Source organism: Centruroides vittatus, unplaced genomic scaffold (assembly GCF_030686945.1).
Source record: "Centruroides vittatus isolate TY-2023 unplaced genomic scaffold, ASM3068694v2 scaffold_373, whole genome shotgun sequence".
Taxonomy (NCBI): Eukaryota; Metazoa; Arthropoda; class Arachnida; order Scorpiones; family Buthidae; genus Centruroides; species Centruroides vittatus.
The window spans coordinates 2,114,057-2,131,667 of NW_027122704.1; the positions used below are offsets into that span (position 1 = coordinate 2,114,057).

Consider the following 17,611-nt stretch of genomic DNA (forward strand, 5'->3'; position numbering starts at 1 on the left):
AATTTTTAATACTTTTTCATTAACAATGAACACTTGTTGTATAGTGAAAAATAGTTAATATTAATAATATAATAATAATAATGATAATTCATAGTATTATTTGCATTAACAAAAGATGGTGCTCCATTGGACTTCAATAAGCCCTAGGCCCCAAAAAACCTAGATTTGGCCCTACGTGTATATGATGATCTCGCATATAGGACGAGATGTGACTTTAAATATTAAAATAAACAAAATATTAGAACTGTATTAATAAATCTAATTATTTCGTTTAATTACAAATAAAATATTATCAAATGCAGGTATTAAGGCAAACAACCATGTTTGCCTTAATATGTGATGAATGGAAAACAAAACCAAAACACTATAATGCGCATGACTGGAAAAAGTTTATTTTTAATGATTCAGAATGTGCTAATATTCATTAAAAATAACAATTTAACATATATGAAATAACTATGTTTATAATCATTGCTAAGTGACCAGTATTTCATTAATGATTTTATAAGTAACAAGGAACTATTTTCTGCAGTCAAATGAGATGCAATGCAGTTTTTAATTGATAAACACAGGTTTAAATTAATAAACAAAGAGGGGGTATATCTTAGTTTGTTTACAGTAGGTGCCAACTTATGATAAATAGACTGTAGAACTATTTTTATTACAAAATTAATTAATCTATTTTCATAAAAATCTCATTTCCTAGAACAATAAAAATCTTCAGATTTATTTTTTAAATCTTTGAAGTCTTTTTTTCTGTATGTTGTATAAATGTTAAAGAATTTGATAATTATTCAAGTAACAGATCTAACATAAGGGAGGATATTACAGTCATATTTAATTTATTTAAATTTTGAATTCTATTGTGCAACATCCATACATTACATAATTCAGTTGAACATTCTTGAGTAATAAGATAACTCCTTGCTGACTTACTGATGCATGTTACTTTTTAAAATATTTTTTATTTATTAGCTTCTTTACAATAGTATTTTTAGTAGTTTTCTTTTGACTTCAAGCTGTTATAATAAATGAATCCAGCTGTAGATATGATACATTCACCACAGAAATGTTCCAAAATTGGTGTTTTTATTATTTAAAATCTTTATCTTACTTTTAAAACTTACTCCTATATATTTGTTATCAGTTTGCCAATTTGTGTTAAAAGATGTGAGATGATGATAGTATCAACATTAAATAAATTATATTTTAATTATATTTAAATTTTTTAGTAATATTTTAAATTGAAAGTATATTATCAGTGATTGGCAGATGATGTCATGCAGAGTGATTTTTAATGGCATACAATAGGTTCTGGACCCACAGCACAGAAAAACAAAAATTCAAGCAATGGAAAATAATGTTTAAATACTACATTCATAATTAATTAACTGACATTTTAAAACAAACTTCTATTCATTTTTATTCTTATTGTTATTTTTATTATACATTTTTCCACTGTGTGAATATTTTGCAATTCCACATACTATATTAGATTCACTAGAAATTTGTTCAGCAGATCACCCAAAGATGTAACTTCAAGTGCTTTATAAAATTCTTACATTCATGGTATGTAATATTAAACTTGTAAAACACAATAAAGTAATTTATATGACTATCTTGCAAGACCAATTTATAGCTGTTTACTACTCATAACAATTACAGTAGAGCATCAATTATCCAAATACCAATCAACCGAAACGTCCCAGTTGGCAAATTCAAATTTTCACTAGTGGTGTAGTGCTGCAGCACTCTCCACCTCCTGCTGACCTAAACTTTAGGCCTACTTTAATGTACTACTTTATGTAAGGCATGTATTTGTAAGACGTGATATAAAATATATATGGTACAGTTTTGTGTTTTTAATATACTTTTTGTAAATGATCAGTTATTCGAACAACCCCAGTCCCAAATTGTTTTGCATAATCAATGCTCTACTGTATTTACTAAATCACTATACCAAGTGCAATGAAAATTATGAATATTATGTCACATTAAGTTTGCTTATGATTAAATGATAAAAGTAGGTAATATGTGTTATTCAAAATTATGTACCATACTTTTTCTGCAGAAAAATTTATTTATATAAATAATAGCATTAATAATTCATAAAATGAAAGCTATTGATTTATTTCTATGGATTTTAAAATGGTTCAGTTAGATTAGGTTATTCTACTCAAATATAATACCTTTTGTTAAATTTTAGAAAATTAGTATGTGTCTTTTAGCAAAATAAAAGTGTTGTACTAATTTGTAAGACATTGTATTGTTTTACTTTGGGACTTTAGCATTACATTTGCTGACCCCTTGGAATATGCACTAGTCAATGGAGTAAGATTTAAGAGCATATATCAGAGTGGATGAACATTTCTTTTTGTAATATAACTTTTCAGAATTTCATGTTTTAAAAAGGTTTAGATACTAGATTCAAATAAAAAAACCATAAAGGTTTTTTTATTTGAATCTAGTATAGATTGAAAATATTTTGTCTGTAAATCAAGAATGACTTGTTTATAAGTACATGATATAGGGATGGTTTTCTTTATTTGATCTCTTTGAGACAGTGCATAAATATTTTTCAATTCTTTTGATATATAAATGATGCTGTATTTTTGTTGAATGACAAGCATGCTGGTCTATCCAGGGGAGACCAGGAAATCAGCTATTTCCGTATGGTAAAAACCAACATGCTGGTTTATCCCACAGGAATGCCGGCATACCAGTTTAAGTGAGGCTATACATCCCTCTCCAGAGAATGCATTAAAAAAACGAACCAGTTTTTATTCTAAAACTGTGAAACTGTCAGTATTACATCAAAAACTACGATTATATGTTTAATTTCTTCAACTGTGGAATTCTGAAAGTGCTTTTTTTTTTTATGTGTATTTTATTGTTATTTGATTCAAAAATGCAAAAATAAACATACTAAATTTAAGAAACTGGCTGTAAATTATCTCAGCTTATACTTATTAACATCAGCTTTGTGTGAAACTTGAGAGAGTGTTATTTTTAAGGTTGGGGTAGATGATCAGTGTAGCCCACACTGACTAACCACTACTACTATTGATATTAGTTAGAAAGTGGTTAATTGTTTTATTGTCTTGTAAACGAAAACACTTTCTGCTTTTAAGTCAGTCAGATTACAATGTTATTATTTTATTGTACTCAGAAGAATGTTTTTTTTTTTTTAACATTTAATTAACAACTAGTTTTGTTAGATCTGATTAATTTTATATTTTAGTGGCAGTTTAACTGGCATGTCTGTAACTTGGGGTTTCCTGAATGCTGGTCTCCTTCATTTTCAAATGGCAATTTGAAAATTTGTATTTTCTGGAGATATATCATTTTGGAAATAAGCTCTTCATATACTGGGTGATTTGTAATTAAAGTACACCCTATACAACACTATTTAGAGATATATTTAGCAGTCCAAGTACACCAATTTTAGTATAGTGGCTTTTCAGGATACGTGGAAGATATTTTCATTAAAAAAAATTAGTACCAAAACTCACTGCTACTATTAGTCCAACTTATGTAATGACTAATGACATATACATCGTGATTCAATTAATAAAAGTATATCAGAAACCATTTATTGATTTTAATGAAGGAAATAAATACTGAAAAGTTCATACTTATAATCATGTCATGTCATAGTAGTTAAACTAATGAATATCTTTATTCACTGGAAAATTAGTAATGAATGCTGAAGTTTCTGTTCTGTTACAGTTCTTAATAATCAGGTGATAGAGCCATATTAACTATTGTTTGGTTTTCAAGATTAAGAACTGTATAAATATACTATATATATATTTATACAATTCTTAATCTTTGTTTTTCTAAAACATATTTTATTTGTTTTGTTAAATTCTTCAGAAATTTCTGCAGTTGCCTTTTAAAGCAGTAACCAGTTAATCTTTTGTCTTTTGAATAGTGTTCTTTCTCTAGCAATTGATATTTGATGATCTAGTTCATCCAGATTTTGATCTCATAAATTTTAACTCTATAAAACTTTGATTTCAGGAATAAAAGTCTGGATTCTGTCTGTTTCAACACAAATCTATATATATAACCCATTCAACAGGCGTCCGTCCGTCCCGTAACAGTTTGATAACCGACACTAGAGGCACCCCTATCGTGTGTCATATTTCAAACATTCAAATTAAATTAACAATTTTAATTATTATTTAAATTAACAATATAAATTATTATTCTTCATTTGGCCAATACATTATTATTTGGTCAATATAACAATATAAATAATTCAGTATATTTGTAATAGGAATTTATTACTGTCACAGAATGCCTGTAATGTTCACTAGGGGGCGAATAATGAAAAACCGGATAGATTTGAACCGCTATGATAAAACGATAAGTGAAATAGTTAAGCTAATATTTTAATATAATAATAGAAGCCTTTCATGGCACGGACAGACGGACGGAAGGAAGGACGGACACCTGTTGAATGGGTTATATATATAGAAGATAGATTAAGTGCATCAAACTTTTAAAAATTAAGCACGCACAACTTTCGTATATTAAGTGCATTAAACATGCCTCATAGAAATTTGTAATACTGCTAAAACGCCCACTAGGGGGCGTCCCGGGCTACTAGTAGTATATAATGGATTGTTGTTTGTTGATAAAGATGTGAACTATCAAAGTACTGCTACAGTATAGCTAACTCAGTATTATTCAAAACATTCAAATATGTTTTGGCCTCCATAGCTTTGTCCAAATGAATTGCTTAACCAGGATTAAATATGGAAGAATAATACTAAATTAAGATTCTGTTTCCATGAAACCCAATTATTACGATAAAATAATAGTGCCTTCTAAACATTTCTAGACTTAAACATCATTAAGTCAGTAACTGTAATTAGTGTAAATAGTAAATCAAGAATTGTACTAATTTCAAAGTACTTACATCTTTAGTTTGGTATCGAAGAATAGTATATTTTATATCAGGTTAAATAATAACTGCATGTCCATTAATGTTTAGTTCACATGGTTCAATGCACATTATACATGTACTATTGTCATCTTTTTCAATTTTGTCTGAGAATAAAAAACAATAATAATTGTCATATAAAATTTGTTGTTAACTTGAATTAACCTATTATTTTCTAATTTAAATTTTTTATAAAAAAATTATTTAATTAAACATTTTAATATCTTAACTTAAGAGATTAATGAAACTTAGAAATATTTATTAATATAATTATGAATTATATTAAATGATAATGTTGTTTGTTACTTAAAATTTAATATTCTCTAATAAATTTTTTTTTTATAAACTATATTTTAGGCTCTTAATTCTTTGTGTGATGCTGGTACCATGTTAGCTCGGAATTTGCTTCAGACTGTACGTGATGTGCCATCATATCGAGACGTTGCTACTCAGTTTTTAGGTGCTTGGGAAGATGTGAGCAAAGCTACAGCTGGAGCAAGTGCAGATGTAAAAACAAAAACTTTAATAATGTTACAAGATGTTTTAAATAATTTAGAAGGTGAAGGTGATCATTTAACTACTGAAACTACAGCATTAGCAGAGAGCATTAAAGTGAGTTACATTTTATGATAGTAAATAACTTTAATCTTATTGTGATGAGCCATTGAAATCTTGTGCAATTATTTAAATATAAATAGAATATTTAAATAACATTCGAGCTATTTCACAGCTATATTATTACTGCTATATTATTTATTACTGCTAAAAAAGTATGAATTTAAACAAGTTTAAGTACTGTACAAGATAAATATTTTCAGATAGAGACTATATACATTTGACTGAATATAAATTAAATTGTTTAATTGTCATTAGATATATGTAAATAAATTTTTGTAATATTGGTAAAAACTGTGAAATATATTTCTTAACTTCAAACATTGAGATATAGTTTAATTATAAAAATGTTTAAATAATTAAGTTGGCATATTTGATTTATAAAAAATGAAATCGGCCATATGTATATTTTACTAGATTTAAAAGTTCCTAGAATTTCTTTATTATGCAGAAATCATTAATATTACCATTATTTAAATTAAATGTTTTTTAAAATAGCTTTATTGTATAGTAATACTAGCCAGCATTCTTCAAACTTTAGAAAGCAGACCCCTCTTTTAGCTCTTTTGTAAGAATATACAGAATTCTCTAGTGATGTTATAATGGGCTTTGCTAGTTAGTGCTAGATATAAACTAATGGTTCTGATCTGATAATATAAAAACTGCATATTAATCCTTATTAAAGATTGATATATGGGCACATTGTTATGCTGCTATAATAGCCACTATAGTGTTCATCACACATACATAAACACGAAAACAATCATTACAGAAACATTTATGCTTTTCATAAACTGTGATTTCTTCATTGCTGTGTCGCTGTAAGCTTTCTGATATATGTTTAATGTCTGTGATGATGAGTTTTAAAGCAGAACATAAAATCTGATATTTGCACATTCTTTTTTCATTTCTGATGAGAGAGAGATATTTGCACTGTACATTCTTTTAGAATGGTCCAGTGAAATCACTGCTGACAATTCAAACACACTAATTCCTGGTAATGTTTTTTCTCAATTGCTTAACTAATCATTTCAATTGCAAAGTTGCAATTTCGATGATTGAGTCATTTGACTTAAATGTTATCTCATTACTCCAAACATCTTGTTTGAAAATTGTGCTCTCTGCATATTTTTCTAGGTACACGCAAAATTCAACTTTCCATGATGATCATCGTCATTGAGGATATGGACTAATGTTGAAATAAAATGTTTCACTTCAAAATGCAATGAACATTCAGTTTTGAAATTTCTCTCTCACAAACCACTTGTTTAATAGATTTTCTTTGAGGCCATGGTAAGTTTCCAGCAGCTTATTTTCTTTTGTGGAGGTCATGGACATTTTTATTCATCTGGAACATTTCTGGGCATATTGAACGTTTCTATCTGCTTCAAATGTATCTCTAATTTGAGCAATGGTGAGTCATACTGGTGGCTAACTAAAACTTTTTCTTAAACTGTCCTTGCAGTTTACTTAAATTCTGGCATTTCTAGTAGCACTTTAGATGAGTTTCTTTCTTCAAAGGTTAGTTTCATTTCAGCCATTATTTCAAATCAGTTATACTTAAAATGAACAAAAGTTTAGTGAGTAAATGACCATAAAAGTGTGTATACATTCTTTTGGGACATCCTTTATTTAGAATTATTACTTTTATGTGAAAAATCTTTATTTCAATGCCATATTATCATAATTGGATGATTATAATTGTTATTAACTAATTATTAAATTTATCAATATTCTTTCTCTGCCCTTTTTTTTCTTCATTTTATCTTTAAAACAGTTATTGTACAGTTGAAGTAACAAATGCTATTTATTTAACTACTGTAAATGCAAGAAAATAAAGATTAAAATAATTAACATTTAATATTTAAAGCATTTTTAAGAAGAAGACTAATAATAGATATAATATAATAAAATAAATATAATATAATAAATAATATAAAATATAAATAAAAATAATATAATATTATTATATTAATATTTATATAATAATATATTATATAATAATATAATATAAAATAAAAAAAATATAATAAATCTCGGTGAACAAGACTAATAATAACAACTGAAAATGCTCGCACATTATCTGTTATATGTTGGAGCTAATAGTGTGAAAAGACAGCTCAAAAACAGCTATGTGCCTAAAGATAATGAATTATAACCAAAACTGTAAATTACAATATGCCATGTTTTATAAATGTATTTGAATTGTATGTTTTGGAGCATGATAATTTTGATAACATTAGCATTAAACAAATGATGATAATATCTATGATTACGATAAGCAGATTATCTATGCTTTTTATTAAAGTCTGGATATCAAATAATGTTTGACTATCACCTTTTAACATTATAAAGATCTTTTATTGAGTATTATTTCCATTAAGAAAAATTAATTATAAATTACAGCTATAATAGAGAAGATATTTTACTTGAAAGCTGGTGTTCATTGGGAAAAAAAAAACAAAAAATAATTAAAGAGATTATAAAGATTACTATCATATTTCAGCCAAGTTAAATATCTTTAAAAGTGATCTTCAAGTGGATCATGTTATAAATAAGAGAGAGAGATATATTTTATGTAACATATAGCATGGTTGGTTGTTTTAAAAATCAAAATAGTAATAATTAAATTTAAATAATATATATAAGTACTTTTTAACACTTTAAAAATAAACACTATTGAAGATTATTCTTCTTTCATAATACTAATTTTTGAATTATAATGGATTGTAAATTTGAGAATAGTAAATAATATAACTTATGAACCAATTTTTGATAGCTCAATAAACCTTTAGTCAAAGGCTTATTAAATTATTCTAAATCACAATTATCAATTGCTAAAAATATTAAAAGATAATTATTGTATAATAGATTAAAATTTCTGATCTTGGCAAACTTGTTCTGAAAAGGAGAGATTTCTAAAAATACTATAGAAGTTATATTATGTTGTTATCTAGCCCAGAGAAGTTCAGTTGGCAAGATTTAGAAATGGATATTCAAAGAGTAGCAGTTTAAATCTATTTTTTAATGCTTGCTTTTACATTCTTTGACTCTAGTTTTAAGTTAATGTCTGAAGATAAGTGAATTCTCTGTATTTTCTTTGTGAATCGTTTGTTATAAAATTATTATGATGAAGGTAAAATTAAAAATTATTTTTATATTTTATTAACATTCAAAATATTAACATATTTTTATTAATATTCATTGATAACTCAAAATAAAAAAAATTATTAAAATATTTTTTTATGTATTTATAGGTTATTGGTATATGCTTGTTTTCATATATTGAGCTTCAGGCTCAATTTTCTTTCTCTGCCTGGAAATCATTATCTAAACTTTCAAAGAATCTCACCCTTGATAATTTTGGAGTCAGTTTAGATAGGACTACAGAACACAAGTCAACTGGTGATCTGAATGGAAATTCCAAATTTTCTGATTTAATTACAACAATAAAGAAACATTTTGCTCACTTGATGAAATTTGGAAATTTCAGAACAACTGACATACCTGATATTTCTCATAGCCAATTTTATGTTGATTTCTTAGATCAAGAAACAGCAGCTTCATTAGCATCATCTGAATCGTTAAATCATCAGGGAAAAATTGTGGGTAGTGCTGGTTCACCTCCCACAACTTGGTTGCCTGCCAATAATTTTAGACCTTTAGGAAATAGTCCTGTTTCAGCTACAGGTTTACAAATGCAGCATTCACATAAAGGTTAGTAAAATTATTATTATTTTATATAATTTAATAATTAAAGAGAAATTATTGATAATTTTTCTGTGGTGATTACAACTTTTTAATTTAATATGTGAGTTAATTCATTTAATTATTTTCTACAGTGTTAAAGAAATTGGGAGTTATAAAAATGAAAGCAAATTAAAATTTAGTGTAAAATTTACTAATTTTCATGATTATAAACATCATTTTAAAAATTGTTATTAGATAAATTAATTAATAGTCGATGAAAGTTTATCAGCATTGATAACATATGTGTCACTACAGTTTGATTATTTGATTTAATAATTAAATTTTGAATGACCCAAAGAATGTATATGCAGAGCAGTATTTAAATCTATGACTCTTATTTGCTGAATAAGTATATAATCAATACAGTAGATTCTTGCTAATTTGGCCCTCAATTATCTAGCATATCTTCTAGTATGATTGCCTATGTGCTTCTGTTTAATATACCGCACAACCTGTGATTGTAGCTTAAGAGTTCTTGAGTGTGAGTTATCATCATACACATTTTGCATTTTTCCAAAGATAAAAGTTGAATGGGCTTAAATTATGGAACCTAGGAAGTCATGAGTTTTTAGCTTACACAGTCATCGAAAATTTTCAAATGTGTCATTAATTGTCAAGCACTTTGTGTTATGGTGCCATCTTGCTGAAACTATGCATTGCTTATTTTGTTCTCATCTAGTTCATCAATGAACAAGTTCAGAATATCACTGAAGTAATAAGTGTTTATGGTGCCATAAAAGAACACGGGACAAATCATTCTTTTTGGTGATATTGTCATCCATAAGAAATCTTTTTACTTAAAAAGGAGGGTTTCAGCTGGATTTTCTGCTGATTCATGAAAAAAAAATGTCAAGAATGTCTTCAGTGTGGTCTTTGATAAATTATCGAAACCAACAGCAGTAATGTCTGCACTTTGATGATCTATTTGCTTTGATTCTTGTACTGCAGTAACTTTATGGGGGTAAGTTTTTTCTGTACCATTGCATATGTATTGCAACCCTAAAGTGATGCTGTTGTGCCTACTTCTAAACTGATTTTCAAGGACTGCATCATTGAATCACTAATGTCAAAAAATTTATCTGCAGTGAGTACAGATAGTCTTCTATTACATTGAATATTTTGAACTGAGTATTTTTTGATTAATGATTGCATTGAATATTGATTTGGAACTTATATGTCAAGAAATTTATAGGAAAATCATTCTCTAACATCTCTCTACACCATAAACAAGGCTTGATCTTCAATAGACAAAACCATATTTGATACATTCCATGTTATAATTGAGAAATGAGATTGACCATCAGTACTACTAACCATTAAATTCAAAATTGCCCATCTCCTAATTTCTGTGTATCCCATCAAATAATTGTTATATATATTAAAGATATTAAAGTGTCAGTAGATGTATAATTACTGTTTGAAAACCATGTAGACTAATAATTGATCTGTACATTTACTAATTAATTTTATTATATATTGCCTCACGGAGAAAATGCACACTATAAAAGATTTTATGACAGCATTATGCAAATTTCAGGGTATGTTCAAACAAACAAGTTATGCAAATTGATGCAGTTTCATGCTAATCATGTAATCTGGGAGCATGATAAATAGGGAAAACCAGTCTGTAAAAGCTAACATTGGGGTTGTTGTCAAACCCATGGAAACTGCTTTCTGTGATTGTTTTTCATGTCTGGATAAAATGAGTGAAGATGCTGTCAAGAGCTATTTCATCAAATGGACAAATTTACTAAAGGTTTCATCATAGATCTACATACAGCCAAGTGGTTTTTGCATTGTATTTTAGCACAAAACTATAGGATGCTATAACTGTGGGTCAGATTTGGAGATGGTGGCCAGTAGAAAGAAATGTGCATCATCATAATGGAACTGGAGCACTGAGACAAATATTGCATTGCACACATGCAAGGCTGATGCATCCAGCACCATGTAATAAGAGCTCTACAATCCACAGCTGGAAATATTCTGCAATTTATGGATAAATTTGGTTGCTCTAGTATCAACAATTTCTTATAGATTGGCTGAAAAGGCCTGTGGTCAAGCCATCTGTTGTGAAGACTGCCCTTCACATCGTTGTCATGAGTGCTTGCAGTGGTCTGTCATGACAAATGGCATAGTGGGCTGTTCAGCAACAAACTGAGATTCTGTCTCAGCAGCGACGATTGCCATGTAAGGATCTGGAGGCAACATTGCAATCAGGCTGATCTTTCTGTTATTTTGAAGTGCCACACAACTTGTCACTGTTTTGGAGACATGATTTAGGATGCTATCAGCATCGACAGCCAATCATCTCTAGTATATATCAGGGACACATAGATGACCACTATTAGGCTATTGAGATGCTGTTGCCTGTTGTACTATTACATCTTCAGGATATACCCAATGCCATTTTTTGGCAGAATAATGTGCAGCCCAACACAGTGAACATCAGTAGGCATACTTTTCAAGATGTCCAGGTGATTCCTTGGCCAGCTTGATACCAGATCACTCTCCAATTGAGAATCTATGGGATACAATTGGATGCTGAATAAATGCTCTTTCACAGCCTTGTAATGAACTGGACTAAGGTCAGTATCAAATGGTCAACACTCTACCACAAGACAGTATTCAAGCACTGATTGAATCAATGCCACATTATGTTAATGAATGTATCACCCAGCCTCACTATTTACTAATCCTGTGTATTGGGCCACAGGAGATGTTTAATTGTTTGAAATTAAAATTGATTGTTCTGAACTAGATTCTCTATTTGTCCGAGTTTCATCTCATTTTGAGCATTTCTTCATAGTTTGGCATTTTCTCTGTGAGGCAGTGTATAAATGTAGAACTAAAAATTAAGTGCATACTGACAAAAATAAGATTCATAATGGACAAAATTGCATCAACTCACAATACATCTTACCTGCTACTGTTGGAGACCCAAGATTTGTTTTTAGTAAAATTTTATTAAAAAAAATATAATAGATGTCAAATTTTACAGTTTATAATTTTCTAATTAGTTACATTTTATTAGTAATGTAATTGATTGTTCAATAATCAGTGTGTTGCCATTTTTTGATTATTTAAACACTTAATAAATAAATTTGAGAAAGGTATTTTTAAAAATTTGTGCATAGCTTTGTTTGAATTTATAATTTTTACACATTAGGTAATTATTGTTAGCATTGCTACAGAATTGATTTAGCATTAGATAATTGTGATGATTTTAGAAACAACTCGTTAAAAATTTCAAAATGCATATTTTATTTCTTTTACAGTCAACTCCGCATAAGTCAACACCCGGATAACTCGACACTGTAGGTTAATTAGTCAGTTTTCTGTGGTCCCGGCCGACTTACATAGGCAATCATGTTATTAATGTTAAAAAACTCGGTTTACTCGACATCGTTTAACTCGTCACCACTGGATAAATCAACATACTTTTTCTGTTTCACACTTTTTAGACGTCTGATAAGTCGACTCCCTCCTGAAAAATGAGTTCACACCACACAGCTTATTGTGTGGTGTGAACTCATTTTTCAGGGGGGGAGTCGACTTATCAGACGTCTAAAAAGTGTGAAACAGAAAAAGTATGTTGATTTATCCAGTGGTGACGAGTTAAACGATGTCGAGTAAACCGAGTTTTTTAACATTAATAACATGATTGCCTATGTAAGTCGGCCGGGACCACAGAAAACTGACTAATTAACCTACGGTGTCGAGTTATCCGGGTGTTGACTTATGCGGAGTTGACTGTAATTTCATGTGAAACTAACAGATTAGCTAGATTTATATATAACTCCTGGCAACTCAGACTTTGAATAACTTGGAGAAATTTTTTGAAAAATTGTACAATAATTTAAAATTTTTGACAATAGAAAAATTATAATTATAACAAAATTATAGTTAATGATATCTAAAAGTCAGTTATTACTGTAGGCAGTAAATTACTAAAGACTGTGTACTATACTGTCATGAAATTTTTGAGCTTATTTCCTAATAATAAATTCATCAGTACAAACTAAGTAATTTCAGTAAAACTTCTATATAGAGCTGATTGTAATAAACTTACTGTTTTTTCTATGATGCAGGAAGGTTCTTCAGAGAAAACAACCCACTAATTCAACATGGACAATCTTCACACTTATTAGACCTGTGGTTTACTGTGTGTAAAAATTACTTGAAAAATAATGAAATAAGAATAAAACTCTTGAAACATTGATTGAATGATTGTAAAAAAAAACTATTTAAACAAAAATAATAATTTGGTAGTTTTTAAATATATATTTAATATAATAATAAAATTATCTTGATAAACGAAAAAAGTATATATTCCATACACAGTTTTTTTTTTACAAAATTTGTTTTTTTATCTAAATCTTGTATATTTTATCCTGAGATATTTAAAGTTTGGTTAGCTCTTGTACTGCTGAGTCCTAAGTGGGAACAACAGTTTCCATAAATCATATTTAATGTTTTAGCTTGTTTGATTTTCATTCCAAAGTTAATGATACAGTAAAAATTGGAGTTGTTGAGTTTAAGAATTATTTATAGAAAAATTAAATAGTACATTTGAAAGATATTACCAGAAAAATCCAAAATCTCAAAAAAGTTAAATATTTTAGATACTGTAACATATAAAAGTTTGAGAACTTTGATTTTAAATTGTACAATTTTGAAACCATGAAAATGTAAAAAAAAATATTAAACAGTTCTAAAAATGTTTTATTAGAAAAATAATTGTTAACATTATGCATTATTATTGTCGTTATTACATATAAATATTACTAAGTTAAAATTATACATTGTAACTTAGTAATATTAGAAATATTTTTAATTTTTAAATATTATTGTGTAGTTTAACATTTTAATTTAAATGATGATAATTAAAATAATTATAACTTTTGAAACAAAATAAATATTAAAATAGTTTATTGATATTTTGCAGAAAGTACGCAAAAAGAATTAGGAGATACTGCTGAATTAGAAGAAGTTATAAATTTATTATCATATAAACCAGGAGAGCAGGTCTCTAACAAAACCTTATTACCTCCAGAGAGTGCCTTTGTGGGAGATATGTTTGGAAACCTTCCACCATCTCAACCCTGGCCTGGAGCCAGATTTAATCCTGCTGGTCAGACTTCATCTTCATTATTCTCATCATCTGCATATGATGGAAAGAGAACTTGGCCTAGAGTTGGGTGTGGTAGCAGTAGTGGAGTAACTTTCGGTTATGATAACTGGGTATGGGGACATTTTGATCCCCAATTTGGACAAGATTTAGATTGCCACCAAGTTAATCAACAACCTGTGTCTAATCAGAAATCTAGTCATGATGTGGTTAATAATGGAAACAGAGCAGCTGGTTGGGATAATAATATAGCAAGGTATTTCATATTTTTAAAATTGTTTTTATATGACATTCTTTTTATTTTAACATTTTGTTAATTATTAATTTGTTTTAACTTTATGTAATTAAAATAATAAAATAAAAATATAGAGTGATATTTTATAACTCATTTATTTGATATATTCTTAACATATTTATCCTTTTAATAAAACTCCATTTTGTAATCTCCCATGTTAAAACTGATATATGAAATTTTTATATGTTGGATAATGACAAAAAAGATACATACAGGTGTTTCCCTACTTATGACCTTTCAGACTTAAAAACAATTTGTCTTTGTATCTAAAATTTAAATTTCATGCAAATTCTGAAGTTCTCTTGTCACTTATGAGGTGGCATTGAAATTTGTAATGTTGAATAATGGTGTTTTTGCTATTGTTTTGTAATTTTTTAAAAATTTTATGATTAGTGCTTCAAAAATTTATCTAAAACATAATAGTAAATCTAGCAGTAGAGATAAATGCAAATTGTGTTGCTCTGTTATCTAGAAACTAAACTGGACATTATAACAGTAAGTGCATTAGGTGAAAAAACCCACATTTGAAACACCTGCTACTAAGCAGTATGATCAGGCAAACAAGTGTAACATATTAAGTACATTGAAGGATCAAATACTAACAATAAGTTATTCTGTGTACAAATGTACTTTCTAGGTTTGTTTTCAACTTACGGACATTTTGACTTGCAATAAAACCTTAGGAACTTAACCTGTTTATAAGTAGGAGAGAACCTTTATTTAATGTAGTGGCTAGTTTTAATAAAATATTTAGTTTTGTATTTGATAAATATGATAGAATACACTACATCGGTGGTTCCCAAAGTGTGTGCTGCAGTTTCCTCACAGGGGTGCCACGAAATGTTATAAAATTTATATAATGTTAGAATTTAATGTACTTGTTGGAATTTGACATAGGGCACCTTGGGAAAATCTGCGTTTAGCAAGGGCACCTAGAATCAAAAAAGTTTGGGAACCACTACAGTTACTAATGTGATTGGACAGTACAACCATTGCCTAGTGCAAAAATCAAATGTATCTACTGAGTCTTACATTAAACTTTTGCATGCAGTGTATGACTTTAATGTACACATTAAAGTCATACACTGCATGTTTCATGTTTGACATATATATGAGTGTTGTCCCAGAAGTACCCAACCTGATGTATAGGTGGCAGTAGTTTGAAAAAAATTAATATGGTCAAAAGTACCAATCTTATAAAGCTTAAGTTTGAAGATGCTATGTTGTTTAATATTTGTTTGACAGCCATCAATAGTGAACAATTTCAATGAACCTGTAAACATGGAAAAATTGGTTGTCATTATGTGATACAATACTTTCATTTGAAAGGTCTCAGTCTAACCAATGTCAAAACTGAGCTAGATTCTACTCTGCGGAGTCTGCTCCCTCATTTACAACAATAAAATATTGGGTGGCAGAGTTTAAACGAGGCCATACAAGCTGCCAAGACGAACATCGGGGTGATCGACCAAATGAAGTGACCATGTCAGAAATGGTGAAGAAAATCCACAAAATGGTATTGGATGACCATCGACTCAAAGTGCAAGAGCTAGCAGATATGGTAGGCATTTCAAAAAGTGCTGTACATCACATTTTGACTGAAAATTTGGACATGAGAAAGCTGTGTGCAAGATGGGTGCCACATTTGCTCATAATGGAACAAAATCAGCGTCGTGAGGATGTTTCAATCGAGTGTTTGGCGATGTTTTGCAGCAATAAAGCTGAGTTTTTGTGTCAATTCATAACCATGTATGAAACGTGGGTCCATCCCTTCACATCTGAGATGAAAGAACAGTCAAAACAATGGACTGAAATGGGAGAATCGGCTCTGAAGAAGGTAAAGACAGTTCCATCTGCTGGCAAGGCATCAGTTTTTTGGGATGCATGTGGGATAATTTTCAATGATTATCTTCAGAAAGGAAAAACAATCAACAGCGAGTGTTATGCAAACTTATTGCAGCACTTGAGTGATGAAATCAAGAAAAAAGTGGCCACATTTGGCAAAAAAGAAACTGTTGTTTCATCAAGACAATGCACCAGTTCACACATCCATTATTGCTGTGGCAAAATCAATGAGTTAAGGTTTGAATTGCTTCTTCACACATCTTATTTTCCAGATTTAGTCTGCTTGGATTATTTTTTCTTTCCAAACTTGAAAAAATGGCTCAGTGGTAAAAGATTTGCCAACAATGAAGAGGTGGAGTCTGCAGTTGATGACTATTTTGAGAAGCTCGACGGTTCTCACTATAAGCAGGGTACTGAAGCTATTGAACATTGCTGGGAAAAGTGTATCGAGCTAAAAGGAGACTATATTGAGAAATAAAGATATGTTTTCCCAAATTTTTTGTCCTTGTTAGGTCGGGTACTTCTGGGACTACCCATGTAAGTATAGTTACCATGGACAAAGTATGCTATCTATCAGACCTTCAAAAAACATTGACTTTTGGGCAAAGATGCTGGCATTTTTTAAATAGTGGACTTTCTGAAATGAAATTTTTATTTCTTCTTATTTATTTTCAGATATTTTTGCTTGTGGTTACATACTATGATATCACGAGTAAGTAATCTCCAGGTGTTAAGACAAGTCTGATACAATCATGAAAAAGACAAGTCTGATATGAAAATAGGATAGCATAGTTTCAGCATTTTTTTTTTAATTGTTAATGTTATGGACAATTTTATCATGTGCTCATATTTGTTATACTTCAAATAAAACAATACCATCACATCTGAAAATAAATATGAAGAAATAAAAACGTTAAATTTACAGAAACTTCATTTTCACTAAACAGGAAACGACATCACAATTTTTAATCTCATTTTATAAGCTTTAAATGAGAGGAATAAGAATAGTAATAATAGTGCTAAT

General features: G+C 29.0%; 1 protein-coding gene across 1 annotated transcript in view; it reads left to right on the forward strand.

Annotated features, from left to right (window-relative positions):
• LOC136988634 (uncharacterized) overlaps positions 1 to 17,611 on the forward strand; it is a 49,336-nt gene that overhangs the window by 16,313 nt on the left and 15,412 nt on the right. The window contains exons 3-5 of the mRNA XM_067286544.1: positions 5,309 to 5,563; positions 8,824 to 9,283; positions 14,265 to 14,703. Coding sequence (XP_067142645.1) covers positions 5,309 to 5,563; positions 8,824 to 9,283; positions 14,265 to 14,703 — 1,154 coding nt within the window. The remainder of the gene's footprint in view (positions 1 to 5,308; positions 5,564 to 8,823; positions 9,284 to 14,264; positions 14,704 to 17,611) is intronic.